The 27,834-nt window shown below is 35.1% G+C and overlaps 3 protein-coding genes across 9 annotated transcripts; 2 read left to right on the top strand and 1 right to left on the bottom strand.

The window, feature by feature from the left end:
• The first annotated feature begins 3,297 nt into the window (after positions 1-3,297).
• LOC145735810 (uncharacterized) lies at positions 3,298-4,217 on the top strand. Of its 2 annotated transcripts, none has more exons than XM_081989890.1 (4): positions 3,298-3,458; positions 3,512-3,706; positions 3,761-3,877; positions 3,929-4,217. In XM_081989890.1, exons 1-4 carry the CDS (start codon positions 3,398-3,400, stop codon positions 4,153-4,155), a joined length of 600 nt encoding a protein of 199 aa, XP_081846016.1. In that variant the 5' UTR covers positions 3,298-3,397; the 3' UTR covers positions 4,156-4,217. The 2 variants fall into 2 exon arrangements, with proteins under 2 accessions (XP_081846016.1, XP_081846017.1); XM_081989891.1 differs by having other exon boundaries at positions 3,306-3,458; positions 3,518-3,706.
• Positions 4,218-4,356: 139 nt separating this feature from the next.
• Pop2 (CCR4-NOT transcription complex subunit Pop2) lies at positions 4,357-7,406 on the top strand. 2 transcript variants are annotated; one of them, XM_081989886.1, is made up of 6 exons: positions 4,357-4,527; positions 6,049-6,172; positions 6,358-6,584; positions 6,644-6,920; positions 6,972-7,112; positions 7,171-7,406. In XM_081989886.1, the coding sequence occupies exons 1-6, from the start codon at positions 4,499-4,501 to the stop codon at positions 7,297-7,299; spliced, it is 927 nt and encodes a 308-aa protein (XP_081846012.1). In that variant the 5' UTR covers positions 4,357-4,498; the 3' UTR covers positions 7,300-7,406. The 2 variants fall into 2 exon arrangements, with proteins under 2 accessions (XP_081846012.1, XP_081846013.1); XM_081989887.1 differs by having other exon boundaries at positions 4,366-4,527; positions 5,950-6,172.
• A 91-nt stretch (positions 7,407-7,497) lies between these two features.
• On the bottom strand, positions 7,498-27,512 carry Hipk (Homeodomain interacting protein kinase). 5 transcript variants are annotated; one of them, XM_081989875.1, is made up of 21 exons: positions 27,202-27,512; positions 25,536-25,859; positions 24,548-24,749; positions 21,736-21,929; positions 21,355-21,585; positions 20,115-20,269; positions 19,902-20,050; positions 19,562-19,848; positions 19,164-19,460; positions 19,007-19,109; positions 18,759-18,913; positions 18,547-18,705; positions 18,333-18,485; positions 18,101-18,280; positions 17,663-17,962; positions 17,410-17,605; positions 15,503-15,686; positions 15,211-15,387; positions 14,721-14,906; positions 13,822-14,007; positions 7,498-13,640 (listed from the first exon to the last, which is right to left on the bottom strand). In XM_081989875.1, exons 2-20 carry the CDS (start codon positions 25,845-25,847, stop codon positions 13,824-13,826), a joined length of 3,804 nt encoding a protein of 1,267 aa, XP_081846001.1. In that variant the 5' UTR covers positions 25,848-25,859; positions 27,202-27,512; the 3' UTR covers positions 7,498-13,640; positions 13,822-13,823. The 5 variants fall into 5 exon arrangements, with proteins under 5 accessions (XP_081846001.1, XP_081845999.1, XP_081846000.1 ...); XM_081989873.1 differs by having other exon boundaries at positions 19,565-19,848; positions 24,536-24,749; XM_081989874.1 differs by having other exon boundaries at positions 15,211-15,384; positions 24,536-24,749.
• Between the last annotated feature and the right edge of the window lie 322 nt (positions 27,513-27,834).

Consider the following 27,834-nt stretch of genomic DNA (forward strand, 5'->3'; position numbering starts at 1 on the left):
CACTGAGCACCCACACACTTATCAATGAAAAGCGCGGGGGTGGTGGACGGACCGGTGTTGCCGCAACCGTTTCCTCATTGGTCTCGCATTCAACACGCCCCGTTCTGATTGGTCGCGGCTGATAATGCCGTTATTGATTCGGATGAGTGAGACGGGAATTCTGGGAATGGGGCGGCCGGGTTTCTGTGAAGGGGCTTCATTCATAACTCCTGCAGAATGTTCGGGGATGGGTGATGGGACTACGCGGGCCTCGGACTACGTTTTAGTTAGGCCCGTTCCTATTTTTGGGTGTGACCGCTTTTGATGGAAGATAAATGGTTTCCGCATCCATTCATGGAAGAGTTCCTTAAATATTTTGTAGAAACACATTTTTTAAACGAACTGAGTAGATGTTTTTGTGTAGAGTGGCAGAACAAGCAAAGTTGTTTTTGAAAAACCTTAACTTTCCAAAATCTAACATATTCTGTTACCAATTCACTTGAATATGACTTCTGAACAATTAAAATAGATCATTTTTTAAAACTTTAAACCTGAATTAGGCTACTATTCTTAGGATCGCGTGGCTGGTAATATTAACTAAACGCAAACACGAACAACTCTTGTTTTTATTGCCTGGAAGGACTAATAACTACTAATTGCCACTTTGCTCAGGCTTTAAGTCGGCAAAAATTTTCCGTTATTCATTAATTATGTATCCTGATCGATTTTAAATACTTTTTTAAATTTTTCCTTTTGTTTGAGGGCAGCAAGAAATTTATTACAGGATATTATAAGATAGTTTATGAGTTAAGACAGTTAGAATCCAATTTAAGCCGTTAAAGTTTCAAACATTGCCCCATTTTTTGCCATCTCTGCATTATCCAAATTCAACAAAAAGCAATTATGAATATTACTTTTTAACAACTTCCTTGATCCACGCAATAGGAATATCGATCTTTTCATAAATACCAACCACATAAATTATCCAGAACAAGCTATTCCAGACCTAATGGAACATCTTGTTTTTTTCCTGCTTTTCCTAAATTAGAAAAACGATTATAGTGGTTGTAGGATTTAGGTGCGTAGTTATAAAGGATATTTTTTTATCGTTCTATTGACTAATTCTTGCGGATTTACGTCAGAGATTTTTTAACTTGGGACTCTAGCAGAATTGGTTAGGTGGGGGGGGACAGAGGGGTGGTCCTAGGAGATGCCTGGAGCCAGTGTGACGGGACGTAGTTTCGGCAACTTTTGGGCTATTTTTAGATCGAGAGAAGGAACGATGCTTGGAAACGAGAAAGCAACACTTTGGGTTACAGATACTCCAATTAAAAATTATCAAGTCCATAAACTCAAGCTGTTCGTGTTCTTAGCTACTTACCACCTTAACAACTATTGTTTACCACGCAAACCTCATTATTAGCCATTTTACGGTCTAAAATTAACCTTTGCTTAGATCAAGCATCTATTAATAGTTAGTTTATGTACTGGAATATGTTGTTTTAAATTGTGTCACAAATTTAAATTTAACATTGAATATTCTAAAACTCCTATTCTAAATCAATCTAATTGTTTTCTGATGATGGAAACTCAGAAGTTGTTACTTAATTGCACAACAAAATTGGAGTTTTCTAAAAAACCTCTTTTTATTACTCTCATCCAAAGCCTGCCACTGAGTTTACGTTTATGCTTTTACCCTTGGCCTTAAGAATGTCTATCTCCCCTTTATTACTAATAAACCAGAATGTCGTAAAATACTTTTAGTGGCTAGAAAGCATGGAATTTGGAGTATTTACTTTAATACAATTTTTTTTAGTTTTGCGAATTTGTAACTCTGCTTTCCACACTAAGTTAACAGGCACAAAAATGTAGTTTAATCTATGTACATATTTAACAAGCTGGATGATTTGCATTTTAATAACTTTGCAAATTTGAACATATTTCCCTGCTTGTTGTGCCCTGGACCCTAGTCCAGGACAATGTAAACTTCATTATCCCGTAACGTTTTTGAGAACTAATTTAAAGTTAAACTGTGTGTAGTATCATTATAATTGCTATTATCAGTTGTAGGGTTATGCTTCTGAATTGACGTACTAACTAATCATCCAACCGAAAAAAACAACTGATTATCAGATATTCAATTTGGTTGTTTATTACGACAAAGTTAGAAACAGACAGAACATTTCAATTTAAAAAGAGTAAAGATGCTTCCACACAGGAAATTGAGTGGGCGTAAAAGGGGAAAAATCGATGATTCCAGTTTCCCACGTCAGAAGCTGGAATTCAGCGCAATAACCTACCCAAATCCGAAGTGCGACACTTGAATGCGTGGGTGTGAAACTCGTTTGTTGCAGTAAAAATATCCACCCCCATTTGCAGCTAGTTTCATTCTAACAACACTCCCATTAAACTAAGAAAAACGTAATCGTATCAAAGGAAACTTTGAGAAAAGTTTCTTTTAGGTATCCATACTTTGTCAAAGTCATTTCAAAGTTACTCCTACACGGGATAACCGGATTGTGTTACAAGAAAGTTGTATGAAACTGTTATTTTCAATTATTTAGTAATTTACTGAAAATCTACTTTCTTATATGCTTTCAGATCATCGATATGAATTAAACTAAAAACTTTAAAAAATCAGGTCAGAAAAAGTTTTACATTCCAGCTGTTTGATACAGGGGGCGGCAGAGTCCTGGGCACAGCTGCCGCCTACGCAATCGCTGCGGCCCAACGGTGGCTATGCAGCATTTTAAAGGCTCCCACGCTCAAAACTATCGTACCATTTTTTTGGCCTGTTTCCCGATAAGCCGATTTGCTCGATCGGCTTAATTCCCTGTTTACAAACCGCACGTACATGGGCGGCCATCAGAAAACAAAAGCCTCGCATAGTTTGCTTTCCATTATATCCAACGCTATCTGGTTGATTAAGTTATCTCAGTCAATTCATACTGATGTAGCATCAGAATTGTTATAATATTGAGTTTAATTTAGTTTTTAAATTTGATCGTTTATCGTAATTACCATTGCTAGTACATGCAAAAATTATTTATTATATAGTTTGTCGGAATCCTCAAAAATACAAACTTTTGCACATTTGCATTTTCGTACTTTTCTTCCTAAACTGCATCAAAGTTGATTGATCGCAATCTAAACTCGTTTATTTGCGATATTAAATTTCAAAACAGCAGCTATATTTCCGAGAAACAAAAGGGATTTTTCTAAATTTAAGGATTAACTTGACACTTTAGTATGATGCGATAAAACTTAATTAGATTGATTAATTTTCTTTAGATAAAGCCATTTTGAAGGAGATAAGATAATTGCGACAGTTTAGATTTCCCAAATCGTTAGATATACAATCAGCACTCTAAAACGACTTGGATTTAGGAATTTTAGTTATAATGACCAGTCGCAAAAAATGAAACTCATAGAAAACGTAGTGTTTGCTGTTGTATCTTTATTAACTGTTACATTCTTTGGTATGTATAATTCCGCAATTCAGTTGAGTTTATGGTAAGAGGTATTAAATTAGCTGTAGGGTGTGTTGGTAGCTCTGATAATGTAACTTATCCCACATTAAACGATGACACTTCCTATTGTTTTGAATATACTTGGCTTGGACCGGAATACGACAATACAACTAGTTACGACGGAACTTGCGATGATTTCAGAGATGAAAGCAGACTTCCAGACAGTGTACCTTGCTCCTCTCCATTAGTAATCTCTTGTAAGTCAATACAAACAACACCATCAATTTAACTCATTGTATTTATGCTAATAGATGATGGGACTATACCAGACTCAAACTGGTTATACAACAACCATAGAGCTAGTGTTTTGTGCAGAAAAGCCGAAAATCAAGAATGTGTCACTTACACTTTTTGGGATAATGGATTAGGTTCGTTTAGAATAGAGTAACTAAAAAATGTAAAGTGGAGAATACTTTCAGTTCTCAATCAAACTCATATGTGCGCTAGAATTCGATCTACATCAAGTAATACACCATATGGATGCTATAAACAGGATGACAGCGGTTACGAGATTGAACTTTGCATATGTCAGGGTGGAATAGGTCTTGCCAATCCACCTTGTAATAGTGGAGCCCTTAAATATGGAGTTACTCTACTCATTGTTGTAATTTCAGTAGTAATTACTAGTTGGCAAAATATTTATTAAATATAAGGGAGCCTAGTCAGACTATTGTTCATATTTAATAAAAGCTACTAACATTTTTGTAATCTGAAAATCTTTCCATTTTTACGAAACTCTAATATCGATACCTGTCGAACATTTAAATATTATCGATACCACCGCTCAGTTCTTTATTCTGTCAGGTCATCATCATAACCTCACTTATCTGTCAAACGTCAGCTCAGCTGTTAACGTCGAATGTGTTTGAGTGTTTCTTATTTTGAGTTTTCATTTAACAAAGTAGTAATTTACATTTCAGTTTGGTAATGAACAATTTCTCGAAATTCATACGTTTGGAATCGCTTTTTTCCCATAGAAATCTTCTTGAATGTCGTCCCTTCGTTGTTTAACACTCAGGTGAGAGTTTTCTTTTGTTTTCGACGGTTTTACATTAGGATAATCTTGCCAAAGGCATAGCATTCAAACTGCACAAAAAACTTGAATTATTGCAATTTTAACAGCGTCACATGGTTGGTTCTGTTTAATAATAACTTGATTGATTTAGTTTTGCTCGTATTGATGTTCAGTCAAAGAAGATTGCTTGTAATGGTAACATCTCCAAGGCTGCAATGATATTAAACAGAAGCCTGTCTGTCCAAACATTGTTGCTTATCATATAGATTTATAACCAATTTAGTGTTTTAATAGGTTCAATAATCTAGACTAAACAAAACCACAAGACTCGCATTGTATGTGCATTAGTCTGGTGGTTCTTGGAATCTAAGTAGCAAATTACTCAAGACTGTGAATACTTTGTCTGCTAGCCAGAACAGTTTTCCAAACTTAGGGCTGTCCCTAAGGAAGAAATTTCATTGGACTGCAGCTTGCAAGCCCAGAAGACTTTCATCAATCACCCCACTGTTAGCTGTTTGTGATTGGTAAAGAAAAAGTAACCACTAATGGGAATAACTCAATTGCTGCACATGAGAACTTAGGACCTGATTTATGGGTTACAGTTCAGTCACTCTGATGTTTAACTGTTAGATTTCAATGCTAATTTTAGAGTTGGCTCTTAGCATAAAACTGGCTCTTAGCATGTCAAATTAACTCTACAGAGTTAACAATGTATGAACATTCAAGTTTTAGTGGAATTTTTTAATGATTTAACTTCTTGGTTTTACCCTACACAAATGTTTTATAACAGCTCCTCTATCACATTTTAGATTCCCCATGGTGCTTATTCTATAGGAGCCTAGTGAGATGAGATGAGGTTTCTCTCATGGTTATGATTTAGGTGTCAGGCCATAGGAAAGAATTCTCTTCTCATCTCACTTATAGAATAAGCACCCAGGTACCAGTTCCTCTGATTGGAAAAAGTTTAGTTTTATTAGTTTTTTGTGTTTCAAAAACTAATTTACCTTCTTAACTCTAAGCAGGATGTCTTAAATAAATTCATGAACTTCTTGGAGCATAAAGTAATTTGATTTTACACTTAACTGTCAATGAAGACAGTTTGACCAACCAAACCAAGTGAATTTAGTGTTTAGGTGGTAATAATTACAGATTATTCCTACTGTGTTTATGTATTGAACTCTGCAGCTCTCACTCTCACTTTTTCGTTTTTGTCTGTTGGCAGTTAGAGACCTAATAAAGGATTTTTTCCACAGTAATTTTTCCTCCATAAGTCTTCTTTCTACCTATTCTAGTTTTGTTTAATATATCTTTGTAAATTTCTGTTGATAAATCTTGCTTCTTTGCTCTTTGTCTCTGAATCAAAATTTCCTCTGATTCTATTTGGCGTAGTGTCCACGAAATATCAATCAAAGTTATTGCTTTCAGCCTTTCAAGAGCAGTGCAAAGCAAGAAAAGATACAAACACCCGCTTACGTTCAATGTACTCGCAACCATCAACATTCAATATTAATTAATCTAAACAAGTTTAAGCGTGCTGGGTATGCCAACCGCCACAATCGGGAGTTTACAACTCCCCAACAACGAGGACTGCGGCATTAGGGATGTGTGGGCACATAATTTGGAAGATGAGTTTAGAACTATTCGTAAGGTAAGTCACAAATTAACAAATCGTAGAGTTATACTGAAATTTAGGTGTAGTTTTTAATACATAACATGTTTCTAAACCCTCTTTTGTTGATGAACTGGTTAGAGTACAAAAAATGCCGGCTTTTAGAACTTTGTATTGAAAGTAGATCATAAAATGTGATGGAAGAATATTTATTGATTGTGTAGATAGTGCAAAAATACAACTATGTGGCCATGGACACGGAATTTCCGGGTGTGGTTGCTCGACCTATTGGCGAATTTCGCAGTTCTGCAGATTACCAGTATCAGATGCTCAGATGTAATGTAGATCTTTTACGTATCATTCAATTAGGGCTCACCTTTTTGGATGAAAACGGCAAAACACCAGGCGGCAGTTATACTACTTGGCAGTTTAATTTCAAGTTTAACTTGCAGTAAGTGTTTATCCTGCCTTGATTAGAGGAAAAAAAATTAAACAAAGTTAATTTACAAGGGAGGACATGTACGCCCAAGACAGCATTGACCTGTTGACGAACTCGGGAATTCAATTTAAAAAGCACGAAGACGAGGGTATCGAACCGCTGGAATTTGCGGAGCTCCTGATGTCTTCTGGAATTGTTCTGATGGATAATATAAAGTGGCTAAGCTTTCACTCTGGTTATGATTTCGGGTATTTAATTAAACTTTTGACCGACAACAACCTGCCTCAGGACGAGAATGAATTCTTCGAGCTACTAAAACTCTATTTCCCTACAATCTACGATGTCAAGGTAAATTAGAAGTTTTAAACTGATTGTGAGTTTGATTGAGTTGTAATTTAGTACCTGATGAAATCCTGCAAAACTTTGAAAGGCGGTTTACAAGAAGTTGCTGAACAGCTGGAATTAGAAAGGGTTGGTCCCCAACATCAGGCAGGATCGGATTCGCTGTTGACGGGGATGGCTTTTTTTAAAATGAAAGAGGTTAAACCAGAAAGTAAACTGTTTTAGAGTTGCGTTTAAGAGTTTTTATGGGTTGTAGATGTTTTTTGAGGATACAATCGACGACTCAAAGTTTTCCGGGCATCTGTACGGATTGGGAACTTCGTTCGCAGTCAACGGATCGAACAATTACAGTCAAGACAATGGAGAGAATGCAAATTCAAATTAATTTTCGTACATAATTTTCCTCTCGATTTTTCAGTTCAGAATTTTATTTTAGTCTTTGTAAGTTTTCATTTTTATAAGCGCGCATAAATAAATGATATATTAATTAAATATTTAGTGGTCTTTTTTTATACTCTTGAAAAATGTGTGTTTAATAATCTTTACACTAAAACTCACGTGGTCACAGAAAACAAACAAACAGTCATAAAACCATTACGTTTATTGTCAAATTGAAAAGCATATTTTTAACAAAAACTAGCCAAAACCTAGTTTAGGTACTAAAATGAAACTATATAATAGTGTGTTACAGGGGACTTGTTGAAAATTCTATCGTGCAGCCTTAAACGTTTGGTTAATTTTACTTTATAGTATTAAATGTTAATGCATGTCTAATTTTTTAAAAAAATACATTATCGTATAATTTCAGTAAGTTTAATACGCTCGGAAACACGGGTGTTACAATTTTAAGTTTAATTGAGCACCCGTTACATCTATGAGAACCTGAAAATATATATTGTATTAACACCCTATTAGTACAGAGTTAGAATTTATTAAAACGTTTTCAGTCCTGTTATATGAATACAAATAGTTTCGCGTGCAGTGATAATGGTTGGTTGACCAAAACTATTAACAACAAAAATTAGTGTAAAATATATTTAAGTAGGGTGTGTTACACCAGGACCATTATTAGACATGTAGGACAGTGTATATAGTGTATCACTTTAAACAAAACCACTATAAGATACTTTATAAGCGCAATAATATATGGTAACTGACTAAAAATAATTAAAAGTTCACCGATAACCCCCTCAAAAAAAAAAAATACATATACAGCGTTAAGGATAATCAACAGTTAACTAAACGAATTAAAAGTATAAACCCTTTGAAAATACAATTGCGGTGCCCGTACTCAATAAAACAAGTTTTCAAAAAATGTGATTTACACAAGTTGAGGTAATCGTCACTGACATTGTGCTTTTAATAACATTTAGAGATGTTTGATGGTGACAAAAAGTACAAGAAAATGTGGCGCATTTGGCAAAACAACAAAAACTACTGTACTAACTAATCCTGCAATTTGATTTTAAGTTTAAATTACTTAGTTTATAGGAAACATTGACGTTCACTACACACAATAACTACCACAGCGACAACGAGATTTAAAAGTTTTTTTTTGATCGGTGTATTTGTGCGCCACCGTTGAACTCTTTCAATACGGAAACTGAAATTAGATTCGCAAAAGTCCAAGAAAAATAAGCGAAATAATACTGCGACCTGCATCGAAATGCAGGACTATCAACTAAAATTACGTGGAAAACGTCAAAATTATATGACAAAGGCTCGTTAGTTTACAGTTTGTTTCGGAATTTGGTAGTATTATGAGGGGTACACTCTATATACGGACGGGTCACGTGTGCTTTTAAACGAGTCAGCGTCTTTGTCAGATATTTTTGAACGTTCTTAATCAATAGGCCAGTCTTACTTCAAAGCAATAACATGATTACGTATATTGATATATAATATAAAGCAAAAACTACCCAAAAAGTTTGTTGTTAGTAGATGAGGGAGATTGTTTTTTGACATTTTAAACTTTATTATTTACTAGCTGCTAAAGTTTAGGTGAGCAGAAAAACTTGTGGTCTGATTGAAACTTGAGACATCCTGTATAACCTAAATTACATTGTACAGAGTGGCTCAAATTATATTCCATAAGATTGAACACCTTTAATACTTTCATTGAGTCTAAAAAAACTAGAAATTATTCTAAAAAGAAAAGTCTGAAGTTAGTATCACTCACTATCAACCTTCTTAAGCATTTCAGAGTTAAAAAATGTGAAAAAACCATCCCCGTAAAGTACAAACCACATCATTCACTAAACTAATTCGCTGTTATACATATTACAATAATTAGAAGTATTAATATTTCTTTTTTTTAATAATATAACCCTGTGCATTACATTTACTTTATTAATTTTAATGGAGAGCGATTAGATATATTATTGATATAAGTATAATATATTTTTTAAATTAGCAACTAATAGTGTAACTCTCATAGTCAGACCTTTTTCTTAGTGAAGATCCCTATATTTGTCTTAATTAAGGCTGTGTTTTTGTTGTTTATAGAACCCCACAACTGGAGAAATCACTCTAAAAATTCGTTCTTTTAGTAATAACGCTCCTGCAGTTTTGAAATTCTCTGACATAAAAACAAAGTTTGAAAATATGTACAAATTAACAAGAATTGTTAAACCTCAATCACAGTAAATCATGCCTAACCAATAAATGATATATGTACATTTGATCAATTGCTGCATACATAAAAAGATTAATAATAATCATTATGGCGTAATGTATTGACTGACTGCACTTCTATTGATGGTGGTGCTATCAGATTGTAAAAACTCTTTCGTAACCTGTTGGAAGGTGTAATTGAAAGAAAACTGTATAACATGTGAACTATTGAAGACCAAAAAACTACACACAGTGCAAATTTTACGTATACACTTATTATTAATAGTTTTATATTAATTATTAACACCACAAAGAGAAATTCTAGGTTACGATTGAGAAGACCTACACAATAAATAAAATTAACGAAGTTATCTTCAAGGTTAGGCTTTATAACTTTGAAGGTTACTGACATTAGGACCTCAAAGGTAGTTTCGTCACAATAATATAGAATATATAGTGGTGAAAAATCTGACTGATAAATACTTGTATTATAACATTATGTACCCCCAAAACCTAGTCTAGAAAATCCAAAAATATTTTAGTTGTTTTATACACATCTACTATTTCTAAACATCTATAATGTTGTTGTAAAGGTACGAGTACCAAATGTTGATTTGCGGGTCCAATTCTGAAGTAATTTCGGCGTTACCAGCCTAATCTCCCTCTTTTTTTTTAACCCTAAACTTTGCACACTAAACATGGACATTTGACAGTCTTATAATTTGTATAAACAAGGATGAGCGTTTTTCTTGATGTCTTTTTTCGCGAAATATTAAAAGGAAAACAAAAATAGTGTGGTTCATAATTGAGCAAAAATAACAATGTTACAAAAAGAACACTCACCCGACTAAAAGTAGGTACTTCTATTCATAACGTATTACCTATAGCCAAAAAAAAGATAAAAATTCTTCAAAATTCGACCTCAATATAGACATATAGAAGACTTTCTAAATATGTACAGTTAAAAACGATCTAGTATTCATATTAAATATCACAACTATATTATATCGTGTTACTCTATTGACGTAAGAAACTCCCTGCTGAATATTATTAATAACATTTAAGACATCTAAGTGCGAACGTTGCTAGTAATTATGAAGTTGGTTTTAAATCTCATTTAAAAGCAATATATCGTCGAAATAGAGTAGGGGAGCTTAAATTCTGGTCAGTAGTACTGATTGTCCGGTTTAGTTTTATAATTTAAGGCAATCAAATTTGGTTATCGCTGGAGAGTGGAAAATGTTCTTCCTGACGATATTTCGACGATTTTCAAAAAGGGTCAAATATACAAATTCATGCTGTTTTCAATCATTCCAATTTTTCTATCAAAATAGGCAAGAGAGTTGGTTAAGTTCCTAAAAAGTGACTGTAATTAACAAAAGACAGAAACGGTTAATTTAAATTTTACTACAATTCTAAGTTACAGACAGTAAATTTGTTCAAGTTCAATTTTATTACAATTTCTGTTTAATAATTATTGAAAATAGCATAATATGAGTAAATGACCCTTAAAAAATACCAAACAACAAAAAAACAATAGAGTACAGACAATTATAGGTTATTTTGAAACAGGCACATCAAATTGTATTTTATTAAACGCTACAGTAAAAATTTTAGTTAATTTTTCTCTACGATAATTTGTTGGTATGTCACTTAGGACTATTAGTATGTATACATAATATATAAATAGGGTTCGGGGTTCCAGTGCCTTAGCCCTTTTTTTTAAGATTAATATACACTTAACCCATTACCACAGCACTATATCCGAAATAAAAGCATAATTCAATGTATCAACGAATTATATATATTTCTAGTAAAGCGTTTCTAGTTTAAATTACTTTATTGGAAAAAAATTTAAATTGACTCAATATTTTTTGGCGATTTTAAGTCGCAACAAATTTAACTTGATATTGGATGGTGTTTTGTCCCGCTCCCACCCTCAATAATGGCGCTGAAATTTCCAAAAAAACACACCACAAACCAAATTAGTATATAGGATCCTTGAAACACAGCGCCACCTGGATATTAAACTTAAACATACTTCTAGCGTCATACTAACATACATTTCACCAAGGCAACAAATTACATCTAACTAGTATTCCTTTTTGATAAAAACTAAATTAGTACTGTGTGTGTTTAACTAAACTAAAAAGGTCATGTAAAACGTTTACAGACTATAAATCAATCTACGATAGGCGTTTTAGCCCTTAGAATCTAATACACGTCGATTACAATAAAGAAAAACAATAATAACTGAGAAATTACACAAAAGCAAATTGTAACGAATATATACAGAATGAAGTTACTTTTGTAAGTTATACCCAATTCTTTTTTCAGTTCAGAAAATCCCCGAAACAAATTGATGTTACTCCTCTATAGTTTTAGTGTTTCATAATATTAACAAATCAGTAACCAAGTCTGGTTCTGAAAATCTCACAGCATAATAGAAACTGGATGCCACATCCAACAGGACCAAAAATTTGTTTGTTCATGTTGCTTGTGACTTCTTTTACTGTATGCATTTAAACATAAACAATTAAAAGAAAAAAATATCAATTGTCTTGGGGTTTTCAGGATTTTTTCACTATAACAGCCTGCTGTACCATTTTATTTTCTTTCTGTCGGTTGGGAATTCCGTCTTATCGCACAAAAAAGATTTGTTGGAAAAGTAGACTTTACACTATTTTCAACTGAGTTGAAAATAAAATTAATCTAGTTGTTCCAACAATAATGTGCATTTTAGAACTCCGAGAAAGGTTAAATAATTAATCAATTATTAATATTTAATTAATTTTGACTTTTGTCATTCCAAATTGCACATTATCAGGGTAAACATTTATTATAAGTTATTGATTTTTGTGTTCTACCGTTGTTTTGTTTTTAAATTTTCTGAATAGGTCAGCAGACTTTTTAGGTATGAAGACCAAACCTAAATCAGTAGAGTTGGTACGACTAGGATAATGTGTGAAATGATATTATCCTACAAACCTTTTTGGTGCGGTGAGACGAAACTTCCAACCGACAATCAAATTATAGAACTTGGACTAAAAGCAGACTTAAACACCACAAAACCTTTGACTACCACTTTGGTAAAGTCATGTCCTAAAAACTACGGCTTGCAAAGCAAGTACAACACTATTTGTATGATATGAAAGGCAGTAATTAATAGTTATTTAATTGAAGCTACAAATCCTAAGACACGTTTTTGTTAACTTTTTTTTAAGAAAGAGATAAAGGGCAGACATTGATATATTTATATGTACACTCTGAACTATGCCGCTCTCTCATCACCGTCACGTTGCTATGAATTATCACATTGTATACAATAATAAATTGAACTGATTAAAACAACTTAAATCTTCACGATACCCTTACGAACTACTATCACTAATGTTGGATACATTAGACGTTCGGGGACTGATATTACACAAACATCAGTAGCGGAACGCCTGAAGAAAAAGTTAAAATGCTGGACTATAATAATAATAAAATATAGAAAAAGAGCTGTGTGGTGCCTAACTCAATTACACCCCTTATAAGCTCCATAAACGAGGACTAATAAAATTACTCTAAAAGTTGTACCATATTAAGTGACTATAAAAAAAAATAAAGCCCGGTTAACACGTGAATTACACACCCATAAACACCATAAAACGCAAAAAAAAAACAAACTTAAATCACTAGAATATCGTTAGTTATTGAACATCAAAAATCCAGTTTGGAGCTAAACTCTGGTGTACCTAATTTCACGTTAAGCGACTGCTACAATAAATTGTACGAATCGATAGTAGTAGCTAGTATTAATATAATAGTAACACCCTAAGCGTGTACACAAAACCATAATCATTATTACAAATAATTCTTAAAAACAATATTTCATCTCTTGGTTAGTTAAAAAATATTTTTAACTGAAACATTTTTTACACTTTGATCTCTTCTATCATCTAGCAGAACTGCACCGCGTGCATTTACTTTGGACTTATCATAGCTTTTTTTTTCTTTTAATAAAGCATCTGAGTGGGTTTTTAGATCATCTCTCGCCTTGTCTTCTCGGCAATACTTTTTTAAAAAACGCTTCCCAAAATCCGAACAGGTTGTGGTATTATTAGGTACCTGCAAGAAAAACTTTGTTTGCTTAATTCTCTACGATTTGATGATTAAGATTTAATTTTAAAGTATGAACGGTGTTTTGCAATTATTATTAATTTTCTTCCTTGTAAATGTCACATCACGTGATTTTAATATGAATATTTATTCACACTAATGTTATTTTACGTAAAAAGTGGATACTTACCACTATTCAGTGTACCATAAATTGGTTTGGTACCCTTTCGCTGGGCTCAAAGGAGCAAACCCATAACCGGCAGCCACTTGCGCGTGTGAAGGAAATTGTAGATGCGCAGGGAGTGGATGGCTTGGGTGGCTCGCCAATACTGGACGTGCCGACGAATGGTGGGCAGGTGGTGGAGGCAGAGCCCGACTGAAGGAAATAATCACACTTTACCTACTCAAACTTACACAATAAAGTGCAGATGTGACTTTAATTAGCACTAAATTTTATTGAAATACTGTTTTAGTTGTGATGAACTACCCAATCAAAATTACACATACAATAACTTAAAAATGAGCAAATTATGCATGCAAATTAGTGAGCAGCGTAAACAATTAGCCAGCAAGAAAAGCACGTGGTCATATAATTGAAATAATCTTTATCGAGATAGTTTCAAAAGTGATTAAGCACGTATGTGTAAGTTGGCATTCACGCGGTAGTGACATGCTGAAGCGAAAGAAGCATTGAAATAGGAAAATGGATGCAAATTAATGTCCATCTAAGTACTTTTTCGAAATAGCGATTATGTTTTCAAAAAGTCAAGCATAATAAAGTGTACACAATTCTGCAATACCTACCTTCAGTAATTAGTGTAATTCAGCCGTTTTAAACACCGAGGTATAAAAAATAGAACATGCTTTGACAATTCCTATTTTATGTGGAAATAGTTTTTATAATATCACAGTATGTTGCAATTGATTTGTCAATGCTTGGATGTGCGCGAAAAAACTCATACGAAGCACCAGCAAGAAGCAACCAAAGGAAAAAAGCATGCTTAAGAGCCAAACTATGCAAAAACAGCACAGACAAGACAAACATAACAACCAGTTAAAAAGTTCCGGAGTCCAATCGAGAAGACTTACCCTCCCGGAGCTACCTGATGAGTGGCAGGTAAATAGGCGGCCGGCTGAGTGGTCGTCACATAAACCGGCCTCCTGTATAATTCGGCCTGATGATGATACAAAGGTTGGCCGGCAGCCAACGCGTGTTGGGGCGATAGTCGTGGAGCAGCAGCCAATGGTTGAGGCGACAGATGCGCCGTACTGTGTCTGATTAAACAATCAGTCATGCTGTTAAATCATTACTCTACCATCTACCTCTAAATGTAGTACTACGCCTCGAATTTCAAATCTACATTTTGAATATTTAATATTTCTTGGTTGGCTAAATTTAGTAATTACTAAAATTTTTTTCAACTAACCTAACGTACAAACATTTAACCATTAAGTCTAAAAAACAACCAAAGTTATAATGTATTACCAAATATAAACAAATTTGAATTCTAATTGAAACTGACTTCTACCAACTGCTACAAAATAGAACTGACATCTAAAATATTGATTTTTGACTTACCTATAGCCTTGAGAAATAGCCTGAGGCCCCCAGCTCTTTACGGGAGGAGCGAGAAGATGTGCGTCCCGGCCCCCAGAGTGCGCTGCAGGCGGTTGGACATAATCAGCGTGCGGTGGAGGAGGCGCGTACTCACGTAAATTTACTACCGGCACGGCCGAATGACGTCTTGAGTGGCTGCTACATAACCAAAAATCAATAATATTCACGTACATTATGTACAAGATAATTGATAATTTACAAAAGTTGAATAAGACCAAATTTGCGTAAAAAAAACCTAACATCCTTATCTTACCTGGATGGAGTATTATGAGCAGGAGGTGCCCAACTGACCCTTTTCTCAGCGTTACTAGTAGAGGATGAGTAGTTCGGCATATCATGACCCATCGAACCCGAAGAAAAATGCGGGTACACCTGCGATGACGATGACGGTTGTTCCTTGCAAGCGGAACTACATTGACCGTAATATTCGTTCATGCCTGAAAAAAAACAATTACGGCAATTAAACTTTGTAATGAGATATTGGGGAAAACTCAGTGTTGGCTTGAGACTGATATAGCGGGTGATCCTTGTGTTATAGCAAATAAATTTAACGACAAATTCTTGTCGTTGGTCCCTGATATATTGGAAAATATGCAGCACACGGAGTTTAGTTGTAATATAATCCCCAATAGTGAATCATTTCACTTCAAACCAATCACTGAAGAGGAACTGTGTGATTTTTCAGCAAAATTAAAAAACAAAATAACAAGTGGTATAGATGAGATTCCTGCAAGTATAGTTAAATTGGTACTACCACATATCAGTACAAACAGCAATTTTTCAGTTTACAAGTCATATCCTTGAACACATAGAAAACCATAAACTAGGAATAGGTATATTTTTAGACTTATCTAAGGCTTATGATTGTGTAGATAAAGAACTATTGTTAAAAAAAATTAGAACTCTATGGAGTTAGAAGTAAGGCCCTGAGATTGTTTGGTTCTTACTTATCTCATAGGAAACAACAGGTTAAACTATTTAGGGACAGCAAGCCATACACATCAAATATAAAAGAAAATCAACATGGAATAGCACAGGGCAGTATTCTGGGGCCACTACTCTTGGTAATTTACATGAACGATCTGAATTCTATAGCAAAAGAAAATGAAAAAATCGTCAACTTTGCAGATGACACAAATTTACTTGTAGGTCAAGAGGAAATCAGCACTTTAAGTCAGTCTGGAAAAGATCTGTTTATTAGGACCTCTAAGTGGTTTAAAAAAAATAAATTAGCTTTAAATATGGAAAAAACAAGTGTGATTATTTTTTCAACAAAACAAGGTACATTTGAGAAACCTAATGAAATACACCTTCTCACTGACAGGAGCCAATTACTAGCCAAGAACACAAAATTTTTGGGAGTGCAGATTGATGAATTTCTAGATTGGTCTGATCACATACATTTTCTGCTAGGCAGGTTAAACTCAATTTGCTATGGAATTCGAATTGTCTCCGAGTATCTGAACCTGGCGGCCCTTAAAATATTGTACTTTGCCAACTTTGAATCGATTATGAAGTATGCAATTATGTTTTGGGGTAGAAATACTTCAATACAGAATATATTTGTAATTCAAAAAAGGGCAATTAGATTAATGTTCAAAATGAAATACAAAGATTCATGTAGATCCATCTTTAAAAAAAATAAAATAATGACAGTTTAGGCAATTTATATATATGAGTGTCTCATCTTTCTTAAAAAGAACCAAAACCTATTTAACATCAAAGTCAATCATACATACAACACAAGACAAAAAGATGTAAACTGTCCAAAACATAGATTAACACTCACTGAGAAGAATGCAAAATATATGTGTATTCGCCTATTTAACAACCTACCAGACTGGCTGAAAACATTGACGGACAAAAGTTTCAAAAAAGAAGTAAAAAATTTACTAATTGAATTAGAACCCTACACTATAGAGGATTATTTTGTTAAATAAAGATTGCTTATTCTCTGAAATCTGTATTTAGGGAAAAATCGCTGAAAATGTATATAAGTATCTTTAAGTACTACATAGTTCATAGTTTACCATGACGCTATTTCCTTTGTATTAGTTGATAATGTACATTGTACTCTATCCTAATCACAATTCGAAATAAAGACTGTTATTATTATTATTATTAAACATTTATTATTTTTGAATTATGTCAAAGACTTACCGGGTTCCTGCTTCGTGGCAACATTCAACATGCATTCGGACTGCGCCTTTGCTAAGAGTCGCTTTTTCTGAGAAGCGTATGGTGTGGAACTGCTGTTACTTGAGCAGGACGAAGGTTCGTTCTTGATAACCGGCTGAGTGGTGTAAGTTGAAGCTTGCGCTTGCGCTAGTTGTTGAGTTGCTGCCTGGATATGAGCCTAGAACAATGCAAAAATCTGCAAACTTCCACTACTAAACCAAAAAAACAAACTTACTTTTGATGAGCTCCTGTCTTCGTTGTCACTATCTTGAACGCTCACGCAGCTGATGACGTTTTTACGTTGGCTTGCGTGATGCGATTGACCTTGCTGAGTGCCTACCGTGTTAGTTTGAATCGTCTTTTTACCCGCCAAACTTTCATCTTCGCTGTCCGAAATCGTAATGACGCTAACCGCGGGCGAAGGAGTGTCGTTTATGGTGATCGTGTGTTGGCCTTTGCCACCACCATGATGGTGATTGTTGGTGTGATGATGATGAGTATTGTACGTTTGAGTATGATGATCCTGAGAAGTTACCTTAAACAGAGTTAATGCTGATAAGCTACAAGAAAATGTTAGCTATACGGAGAAACTAATAAATAATCGATATAAGTGACGTTAAGGCTACTTAGATAAGCCATAACGCTCAAAACTGAGGTGTCTTGTAGGACTTACTTGATGATGACTAGAATGTGGCCAATTCGATCCGCTCGAGCCATGGTTTCTCCTGTTGCTGCTACCACTGCTGCTGTACGACTGTTCTGAAGGTGGGGTACTTTCCTTAACGCGTTTTTTCACCGGCGACAATTGAGTTTGTTCCTTTTTGTCATGTTGAGATCGGTGGTGAGGTGGTACCTAAATTATCATTTAAAAAATGACCATTTTCTAGATTAAACAAACAATTTACCATCAAATGATGATGACTATGATGAGGCGCTGTTTGCTGACTGTGATGATTCCTAGAGCTCCGTTTACTAGTGCTCCAAGAACCGCCGTGTTCCACTATCGTGGGATTATACACTTCAGTTGCCATATCAACGGGAAATACTGGTCTCTGTTCCTATTTTGTTTTAGAATATAATGTTTTAGACAATAAGTAGTAGTAAAAGTCACAAATTTACCTGAAGAATCGCCGATGAATCAACCAACAATGGCCTGCCCCATTCCGCTTCAGACAGTAAAGGTTGTTGAATAGCAGCATGCTGAGGTGGTAACTGCTGCCAGGATGGCACTATAGCCATTTGCTGCCGACTGGTAGGCCATGACGTTTGGACGGCGTTCTACAAATAGAAATATTTCCAATTTCCATTAAACTTAAAGATAAAGCCCTTACAGTTAAAAGCATTTGGCGTCCGGTGGGTTCTACGACGCTGACGGGGACATACTGTTGCTGACCTGGTTGGCTCAATATCGGCGGTTGGATTTGCAATTGTGGCTGTTGCACTACTGTTACATGCTTAGCAGGAGAGCCACCCATTCCCTGATAACCTAAAAAAAAAAAAGAATTAACATATGAATACTTACATTGGCTTGTGAAAACTTTTCAAATTACTACACAAATTATTTAACTGAAAAACTGACCTGCAGGACACAGAATACTAGACACGAGCTGATGCTGAAATGGATCAGCCCGAGCACTGGTAGCATATTGTCGGCCTACTGATCGTCCATTGTAAATCTGATACTGCAATAACAACCAAATTGTAAAACACACCAAAATATTAATTAAAGAACTTACCAAACCATCATACCCTGATCGATCCCTGACCAATCTTTGCACTTGATTGGTCAACTGATTGTTAATTGTGAAAGTCACATTGCCATTAGAACTGGGAACAAAGTTAGCGACCAATGAGGGCGCTTGCTGCGCTGGTTGGTGATGCGCAGCTGTTGAAGACGTGCTGTAGTCGTTTCGTCTGCACACTTCCATCATTTGGACGCTGGCTTTGACGTTATTGCAATGAGCGTAATCGATCAGGTGCGCCAGTCTTACGAACGGATGATTTAGAGCCTCGCCCGGAGTGGTGCGTCTTTCCTGTTAAATCAAATAGTAAAGTTGCAAAGGACCCGAAGTTATTCAAACCCATTACTCATCTATGCATCAAACTAGATGAATTAAGTCAGAATAAATATTGCTACCTGGTCCATGGTTAACATCCTTTTTAGGAGGTCAATGAACTCCTTTCTATCAACTTTTTCTGCCAATAATTGACCACCTTCCAGGTCAGTTGGAACATTGACTTGACCAATGTCATCCAAACAGTTGAAGATGTACTTTCGAGCCTCTTTGGATTTAATTCCAGTTTCAGCTTCATGCTCTTCTGGAGTTTTCAATCGCCAAAAAGGATACGTGCTATCCAAATCGCGATAAAAAAACTTAATAGTTTTGGATGCATTGTTAAGCATATGTTCCGTAGGTAGTCCTATATCATACAAATCAATTAAGACATTAAAAATAAATTGCCGCAATAATTACCTTGAGTTTGACTGATATAACGTATCTGGTCATATTCAGACGATCCTGGATACAACGGCCAACCTAGGAATAATTCGGCAACGACACAACCGAGAGACCACATATCGATAGCCTCGCAAAATGGCAGCCCTAGTATGATTTCTGGAGCCCTGTATCATAAAAATTAGCATTTTAGCAAAACAATGTTTCCTGTTCTAGTTCAAAGGGATTTACCTATAATATCTAGACTGCAAATACGTATTGCATACTGCTTTGCTCACGTGACTAGCAGATCCGAAGTCGATTACTTTGACGCGGTAGGGTTGGCGGACCGGATCCACCAACATAATGTTTTCTGGTTTTAGATCTGCATGAATCAGTCCTAATTGCTGCAAATTAAATTACCAAATGTACTAATAAAAATTACCTAACTTTGATTATAAACTAAAATGAATAGATTCATGTTTCTACGTAACTATTTTTCTCAGATAAGCGGTATAGAATAAAATACTTTTAAACGTCTATGATTGAACAGAACAGACAAAACTTTTCCTGAAATTGTCTGCTTATGACTTTATTGATTAAGCCTGCATACAGTCAATATTTAGTTTATTCAGCAGTTGTTTCCCATTTCCAGATTTATTTCGTTTTATTACTGTAACTTTCAATGCTTAATAAACAACTTTGTTTGCTAAAAATCCTTACTGGTGCTGTTTCAAAAAGTTCAAAACCCATAAATAGACAAAGGCAAAAGCAAAAATGTACACATAACATGTCTTATGACAGTACTCTTCTAATGAGAAATAGAAATGTATAGACTACTTCCTAAACATTTAGAAGTCACAAATCGACAATACTAATAACATTTCGAATAGGCTGAACCAACCAATCTACAAATCATTCCTTTAGAAAACCTTGTTTACTCAATTGCATTTCGAAGTTTAATAATAACGTGACGACAATTGATTATTTTATTTTGCCAAACGTTCGTTTGAAATGCCAACTGTATCTGTACAATGTGATAATTGAAAATTGATCTCATTTAGTCACGTTTCGCGTGTGATAATTCTGGGTTTTTGCATCCAATTTAAGTCCTGGTTTTAAAGGTTTTAGTCGAAAAATATGAGTGCTGTGTTTTATATAGTCGTCCCTCACTTGGAACAATTTAATTAACATCCTCAATAAACTGCGTTGAAACCGTTCCTGCTTTAATCGCCTTCATTAACACGATTCAATAAACTGTCATTTAAATAATTATACCGCCGACCAGTTGATAAATTACAGACCACGTTTATCATTTTTTTTTACATAATTATTATTGTGTACGTTATCTAAATCTGCTCTTACAACGATAACACTCTGGAAAGGTTAATAAAGATAGCCGTCGGCACTATGATGATCCTATACAACATTTATGACATCCTTCAATTGTTACTATTGCAAAATAAACTGACGTAGTTAAATATTCACTCACCTTGAGTTTCAGCAACGCTGTAAGAACTTGCTGCAGAATAGGGCGAATGTACTTTAGAGGGAGCGGACTGAACTTGTTTTGTTTTAGAAAATCATACAAATTTTGTTCCAGCATTTCGAACACCAAACAGGTGTGAGTTTTGTGTTGGAAGCACTCATACGCGCGCACAAAGTTGAATTCGTCAGCATTTTCTTGACTAAGACGCGAGAGGATGCTTACTTCAATTTGACCCTGTAAAATAAATACATTGAAAAAAATAACACTCACTGTCTGCATGTGTGGCTTGCTGCCAGGAAATTTCTATAATATAAAAAGTGGCCAGAAATGCCAACACGTGCAATCTAACTCTATTTTCAGTCGCTTTCGAATCGATTCACTGACCTGCCGCGCGTATGAGGGATGATTTTTCAGTATTTTTATGGCGACGATCTCGTTGGTGCCTTTCTTCCAACATTTGACCACTTGACCAAAAGTGCCTCTACCCAAGAACTCGAGAACCTCATACTGGTTTGTCATAGAGTAGAGAACCTCATGTTGAACTAGCTGATAGTCGCCGTCTGCGCCGCTTCCTGAACCTGTACGCAATCAAAAAGAGAACATAATATTACCAACATGTAAAAAGTTAGTCATAATTTTCTCTGTATTAAAGTTTGCCTTGCTTCCCTTATTATTGATAAATGTTAGTGTGAAACTTGGATAAACGTAAAAGTGAGGTCAGAGGTTGTAATTGTAACTAATTTCTTTTTCAGCAGGTCACACCTAAGGACAATGTACATATACTGAGAAATGTTCTACCATTTGTACTAACTAGAACAAAAATTAGCTTTGTAACCAAATTTGTAAGTTTACAATTCTTGACCAGAAAAGAATCACCAGATAGAAAAAATTGCTTATCCTTACAACTCTCAACTTGAATCATCAATACATTACTTCCATGGCAACATGGACATCAAAGAGCCTCAAAACTAGCTTTGTCATTTCCATGGTAACAAAACCTTAGTAATGAAAATCCCCCTTGACTTTAAATGACGGACCTGGAATCAAGTAAACAACCAGCCGAAAACATTTCAAAGATCTTGGTTAACTTAAAGGAATAATCCTAATTAGTCGACTTTTTGTACCCAATTTGAAGACAGTTATATGAGTGTTACAGGACAAATGTCACCCATACAACTATAGGTTGACAAAATTACTGTCAAATTTCATACAAGAAAAGTAGAATTTTGGTAGTCATTTAATAAGGACTCGTTACCAACTGACCCAGATTAAATTTGTTCCGAAGTCAGACTTAACCTCGATTCCGCCGTAAACACAAAACTCTTGAACCCAAGAATTATCAATGCAAACGTGTTACCGTTAATAAACAAACCTTCATAGAGGTTACTGGAGAAATCAATGGCGATGACAAATTAGTAATTCATATAACATAGACGTTGCTAGACCAGTTTGAACTGTATCTGGTGTAGTCAGAAGAGTGCAAATAGAATTTGACGGGCTTATAAAACAAACTGTATTTTTGTAGCAAAGATTAATCATTAAACGAGAAAGCGAAATGGGCGCCAGGTTACTCAGTCGCATACTTTAACGTCTGCCAAAAAATACTTGCAACAACCGACCTCCTTTCTCCATTGGTAAAAATAATGCATTTATGCTGTGAGGCTCACCTCAGAATCAGTTAAATGCTAAAACCGTAAATCAAAATTCAGTTAACAGGACTCAAAAAAAAGGGGTGGTAGTAAACACTTAATTGCTTTAAAATTACTTTTAAACGGTATCAAAAAGTGGCTTAATACAACCAAGGCAATTGGTAAACTGATTACCAAAACGCTATGACAAATCACCGTTTGGTGTTTTATGATTGCACAATCTATTTCAAAATTGACTGCTATTGGAACTCGAGCAGCACTAAAACAATGTCCAAGTTTTTATAGAATGCAGTTTTAAAATTAGGATTAGCAAAACAACACTGATTGACCGTGGATTTTTTATAGTTTGTATCTCGAAATTAATCTTGATACAGTTAAAACTGCATGAGGATTTTTGAGAACTTTTAAGTTGAGACAAACAAATCAGTCTGACCTCAACAAAGTCACTTCTAACATGGTCATATAAATTACCAATTAACGATCACATGTTAACAAAAACATAAACATTAAGTGACTAAATAGACAATATTTGTGATGCAAGTAGAGCAATGTACGTTTAGACAAATCATGGCAAAGTTCAATACAGTTTAAATCGTAACGTGTCCTACAATTAGTGTTTTTGTCTCCTAAGTTTAAACACTACTTAAGCTGGTACAATTTGTGAGTAACACACAACCAATACATTGTTAAAAAAAAAACACTAACTTTGAAGAATAAGGTAATTTTAAAGTAATGACAAACAATAGAAGAAAGTTTACCAACTCTAATTTCAATGTTCATTTGTTGGCGCCAAATTTTCGACACAATTGAGTTAGAATCGAGATTAGAATACTTGCAGTCAAGGTCTTTCACAGTTGACCCTATTATATTTCAAAAAAACGCTTTATGTAAATTGACAATTTTAATGCAAAAAATGTCTTTTTCTATATATGGTCGCCTTTGAAAGCTCGCTCGAAAGTCATGCTTTAGGCGTCACTGAATCATTTATGAGTTACACCTTTCTCGTTGGTTATGTACCGTATGAACGTGAACATAATAATTATTGTTGTTGTTTATAACAAAGTAAACTTTCTTCTACTGAAGCCAAACTATATCAATGACTACAAAAACAAAAACTGGAATCAGACGTATTCCAGAAAAAACTTAGATAATTTACCTTCTTTTTCAAAAGTAAGCCGCATCTAAAAGTTTCGGGTTCTGAGTGGCCATTTGTCATTAATAAAGTAGATTTGTAAGAAAAAACGTTTTTTTTTTTGTCACTTTAAACGACAAGGGTAATAAATAAACTGACTGAAATCCCTTTCCACCCTTAGTAAGTGGAAAATTGCTTCACATGACGCAACATTACCAAGCGCAGTAAACAGGAATGAATCACGCTGGAGAGTTTCACATCGAAATTACCGGGAAACTTTCCCAACAATTCGGAATCAAAAGCAATTTTCAGGGGCATTATTAACCGGCCACGGCCACTCAAGAACCCCAACCACCATCCCTCAAACAAAACCGAAAAAAAAATAACGAAAAAGTAGTCGTACATTTTTTCTTACCTTGCGGCTGGGGGTTTCCGGCGGCAGCAGGAGGGGCGGCCGCCGCCCCCTGCTGCGCCCCCTGAGCCGCTGTCGACTGCGTTTTTGTTCCGTGTTGGGCCGCCGTTGTGCCGCTGACAGATGCTTCCGAAACGTCGTCCGTTGAAGGGGGGACACTGCCTGCCCCAGATGCGGCATTACCCTCGGACGACCAAGTCTTGCGCTAGTAAGTCACATTGTTAATATAAGAAAACAATATTTTTCAATCTAAGCTAGTTAAGTGTGGATAATGTATCAAATTGAGTGTTAAATTTTAAACCTAAAACAATGACAAATTTAATAAAGCATTGTTTTACATACATAAAATGCAAGTGGAATTAGACTAGTTAGTACACTTATTATTAAAAAGGTTTTTTTTATTCATTGGCTCTAAAACTTAATTTGAAATATTAGAATAAATTGAACAAGCAATTGCTTTTCCTAATATATGATTGATTGACATTTGATTCATTGATTGGAGGACTTAAACCACATGTACCTTCTCTGTAATCAGAGATATTAATAGACAATTGATAAAAAAAAATTTAAAGATTAAAAAATTAGTAATGTCTGGTAAATAAATGACGTTTCCACTATTTTCAATGTCGTAACGTAATTTAAGTGAAGCTTAAGTTTTTTTACTGTAACAGTGAAAAAAGTTACAGTCTAAGTCACATAAAGCCATTAGTTTGACTTACTTCTTACTTAGTTATAAACCACCCTGGATAGAACAATTATTGTACCCTCAAAACATGACATTGCAACAAATACAATTTAGATGAGCATACAAGGTAGACTATTTGGCTGACTGCAATATTAATAACAAGGAGGTATTGTTATTCGTTGCGCTGTTGGCAACGTTCACAACGTTCAATTTATGAGAGAGTCACCACAATGTCGGCCCAACTAGCTCGTTTTGAAGCTCCATGGAACAACCAAACTGAACCAACTAACATATGTCTCAACTTACCTTTTGCCCACAGCGCTGATATGTATCTAACAATTTAATGGTTGATGCCCGAACAAAAGGTGGTCCATTCGGACTGTCACCTAGAATTTCGGTGGTGTCTTGTTGAATTGACCCAGATGAATTGTTCACTAATGAACTGAAACTGGTACTGTCCACGAATGACAAATCGGACGCCACTGACTCGTTGTAGTAATCAAGGGCTTTGCGCTTTTTTGGGGCACCCAGGAAAATCCCTTTTGATGTTGTTGATGATGACACAAGATCGGAGATACTGTTGCTACTTGATACCACGTTCTGAGATTGGATAAACATGTCATGCACTCCCTGCAAAAAAACACCTGGGTAGTTTAAAGAATCCCTAATAAAAACTGATGGAAAAGTTAATTATCCTGGTAAGGAATTAACAAATCCAGTAATTAGCTGAGTTTTATAAAATTTGCCTGAACTTCCTGATCAACCTCCAGACTACTTTAGATTGTTTAAAACAATTTCAGACCCTGTAAACCTTAAAAGCTAAACAAACTACCTCTTCTCTAACCAGCACAGGTTTAGAATATTCCAGTAAGCTATAGAAAAAGTCACTTTCCGCATCATTCATTTTTATAAACAACAAATACTCAAACGAACTCAACTATGTTTCCATGCTTGAAAGTACCTTGCTCTTCAAGGAACCAAAAAAGACTAATTTTCAGAAGGCCCTGTCTGTCTAAGTGTCTACCTTGGCCCAAAAGGGCAATAAAGTAATAAAATTTGGCACTCTAGCTAGGTACCTGACTACCTCTAGCCTGAGGATCTATGTAACCACTAATACTGTCCAACTGAACTTTTTGTTTCTTTCTGTCTCTTTTCTGTTTGTTTTTTTCCTTCTACTTAAATTACTCAGACATAAAGTTACTCTAATTAACTAGTCAGCAGTTTTTAAAATGTAAACCAGTCAAAATTTGAAATTTGGGTGTTTAGCCTGCTGGAATATAAGTTGATTTGGATTTATTCACTTCTGATTTAAACAACCTTAATGGCTTTTGTTCTGGTTCTAGGAAAACTGTAAAACCAAGGTTTACAGAAAGAAACCTGCCAAGCACACTCTTGATTAAATACACTTCATATAGCACAATGGTTTTCTTTGAAACTTGTCACAACAGGTATTGACTCATCCTGACCAAAGATTTGTCTGGAATGGAATTGAATAGGTTTATTAAAGTATTTGTGATTAATGCAACATGCTATTGATTTACTTGCTTATTGTTTGCATTAATAGTTTAGAATAAAGCGAGGAATAAAGGCTCTAATTTGAGTAGAACCACATGCACATGGTTACATATAAATTTTTTGTAAGTTTAATCATAAAAAGGATATTGGGGGTCCCAAAGGATCTTGGAAGCAAGGTCCACTTTCATTTACATACCTACCCCTTTGTGGTTTTAACAAAAGTACATAAAATTTGAATAACCATATTTTAGGATATTATGGGAGGTAAAAACACATAGAAAGGCCAAATACAACTGAAAAATTCGTTTTATTGATAGGAGGCCAGTTCCCACGTATTTGTCGCGTAAACAGACGGGAGTCGTCTACAAAATGTCGCCCTGTCCTGCCCATATTGAGGCCCCAATTCGATCGTCCTTGGTAGTTTAAGGAGCGCAAATTAATAAAAATCAATTTTTACCTCTCAATCCTTAATCGTTCCCCGAAGAAACCCACTACCATGCTGAAATAATACACAAAGACCAGTTCTAAAGTCCAGCCATCTTTGCCTTGCCTCTACGTAACACGTATGTTTACAATGCGATTTCGAGGAGACCGGAACGTTTTTAGGACTTTTTCATATCGATTACACTTAAATTAGACTTGGGGAGATTGAATTTTTGACACTGGGTACACTTGGTTCACGTTTTTTGGGCCATCTTTCGCGTTTTTTTATGGGTCTGCGTTCCGCACCACACGGCTGTTCGTCTACGTATACGCTCGATGTTCTTACGTGACCACGTTGTCAAATTGTGCAATTAAAAATAAATTTATTTTTGATATTTTTTTTTAAATTGATTATTAAGCACACTTATACCTATACCATCCGATTAGAAAGGATAAATTGCTTTACCTGCTTTTGTCCTTTTTTAATGTAGGCAAATAATGTAATATAACCCAAACGGTCTTGGGTCTATGCAATAAAACTTTATGATTACAATTATTGGATTTATGGCTCGGCCCTTTGGACTAAAGCAGTATTTGTGAGATAAAAGGACCATAAGTTGTGGTTTTGCTGTTTTGCAAGTTACCTGATAACAATGATGACCAAGTG

This window comes from Ips typographus, linkage group LG11 (genome assembly GCF_016097725.1).
Source record: "Ips typographus isolate SLU linkage group LG11, UJ_Ityp_2.0, whole genome shotgun sequence".
NCBI lineage: Eukaryota > Metazoa > Arthropoda > Insecta > Coleoptera > Curculionidae > Ips > Ips typographus.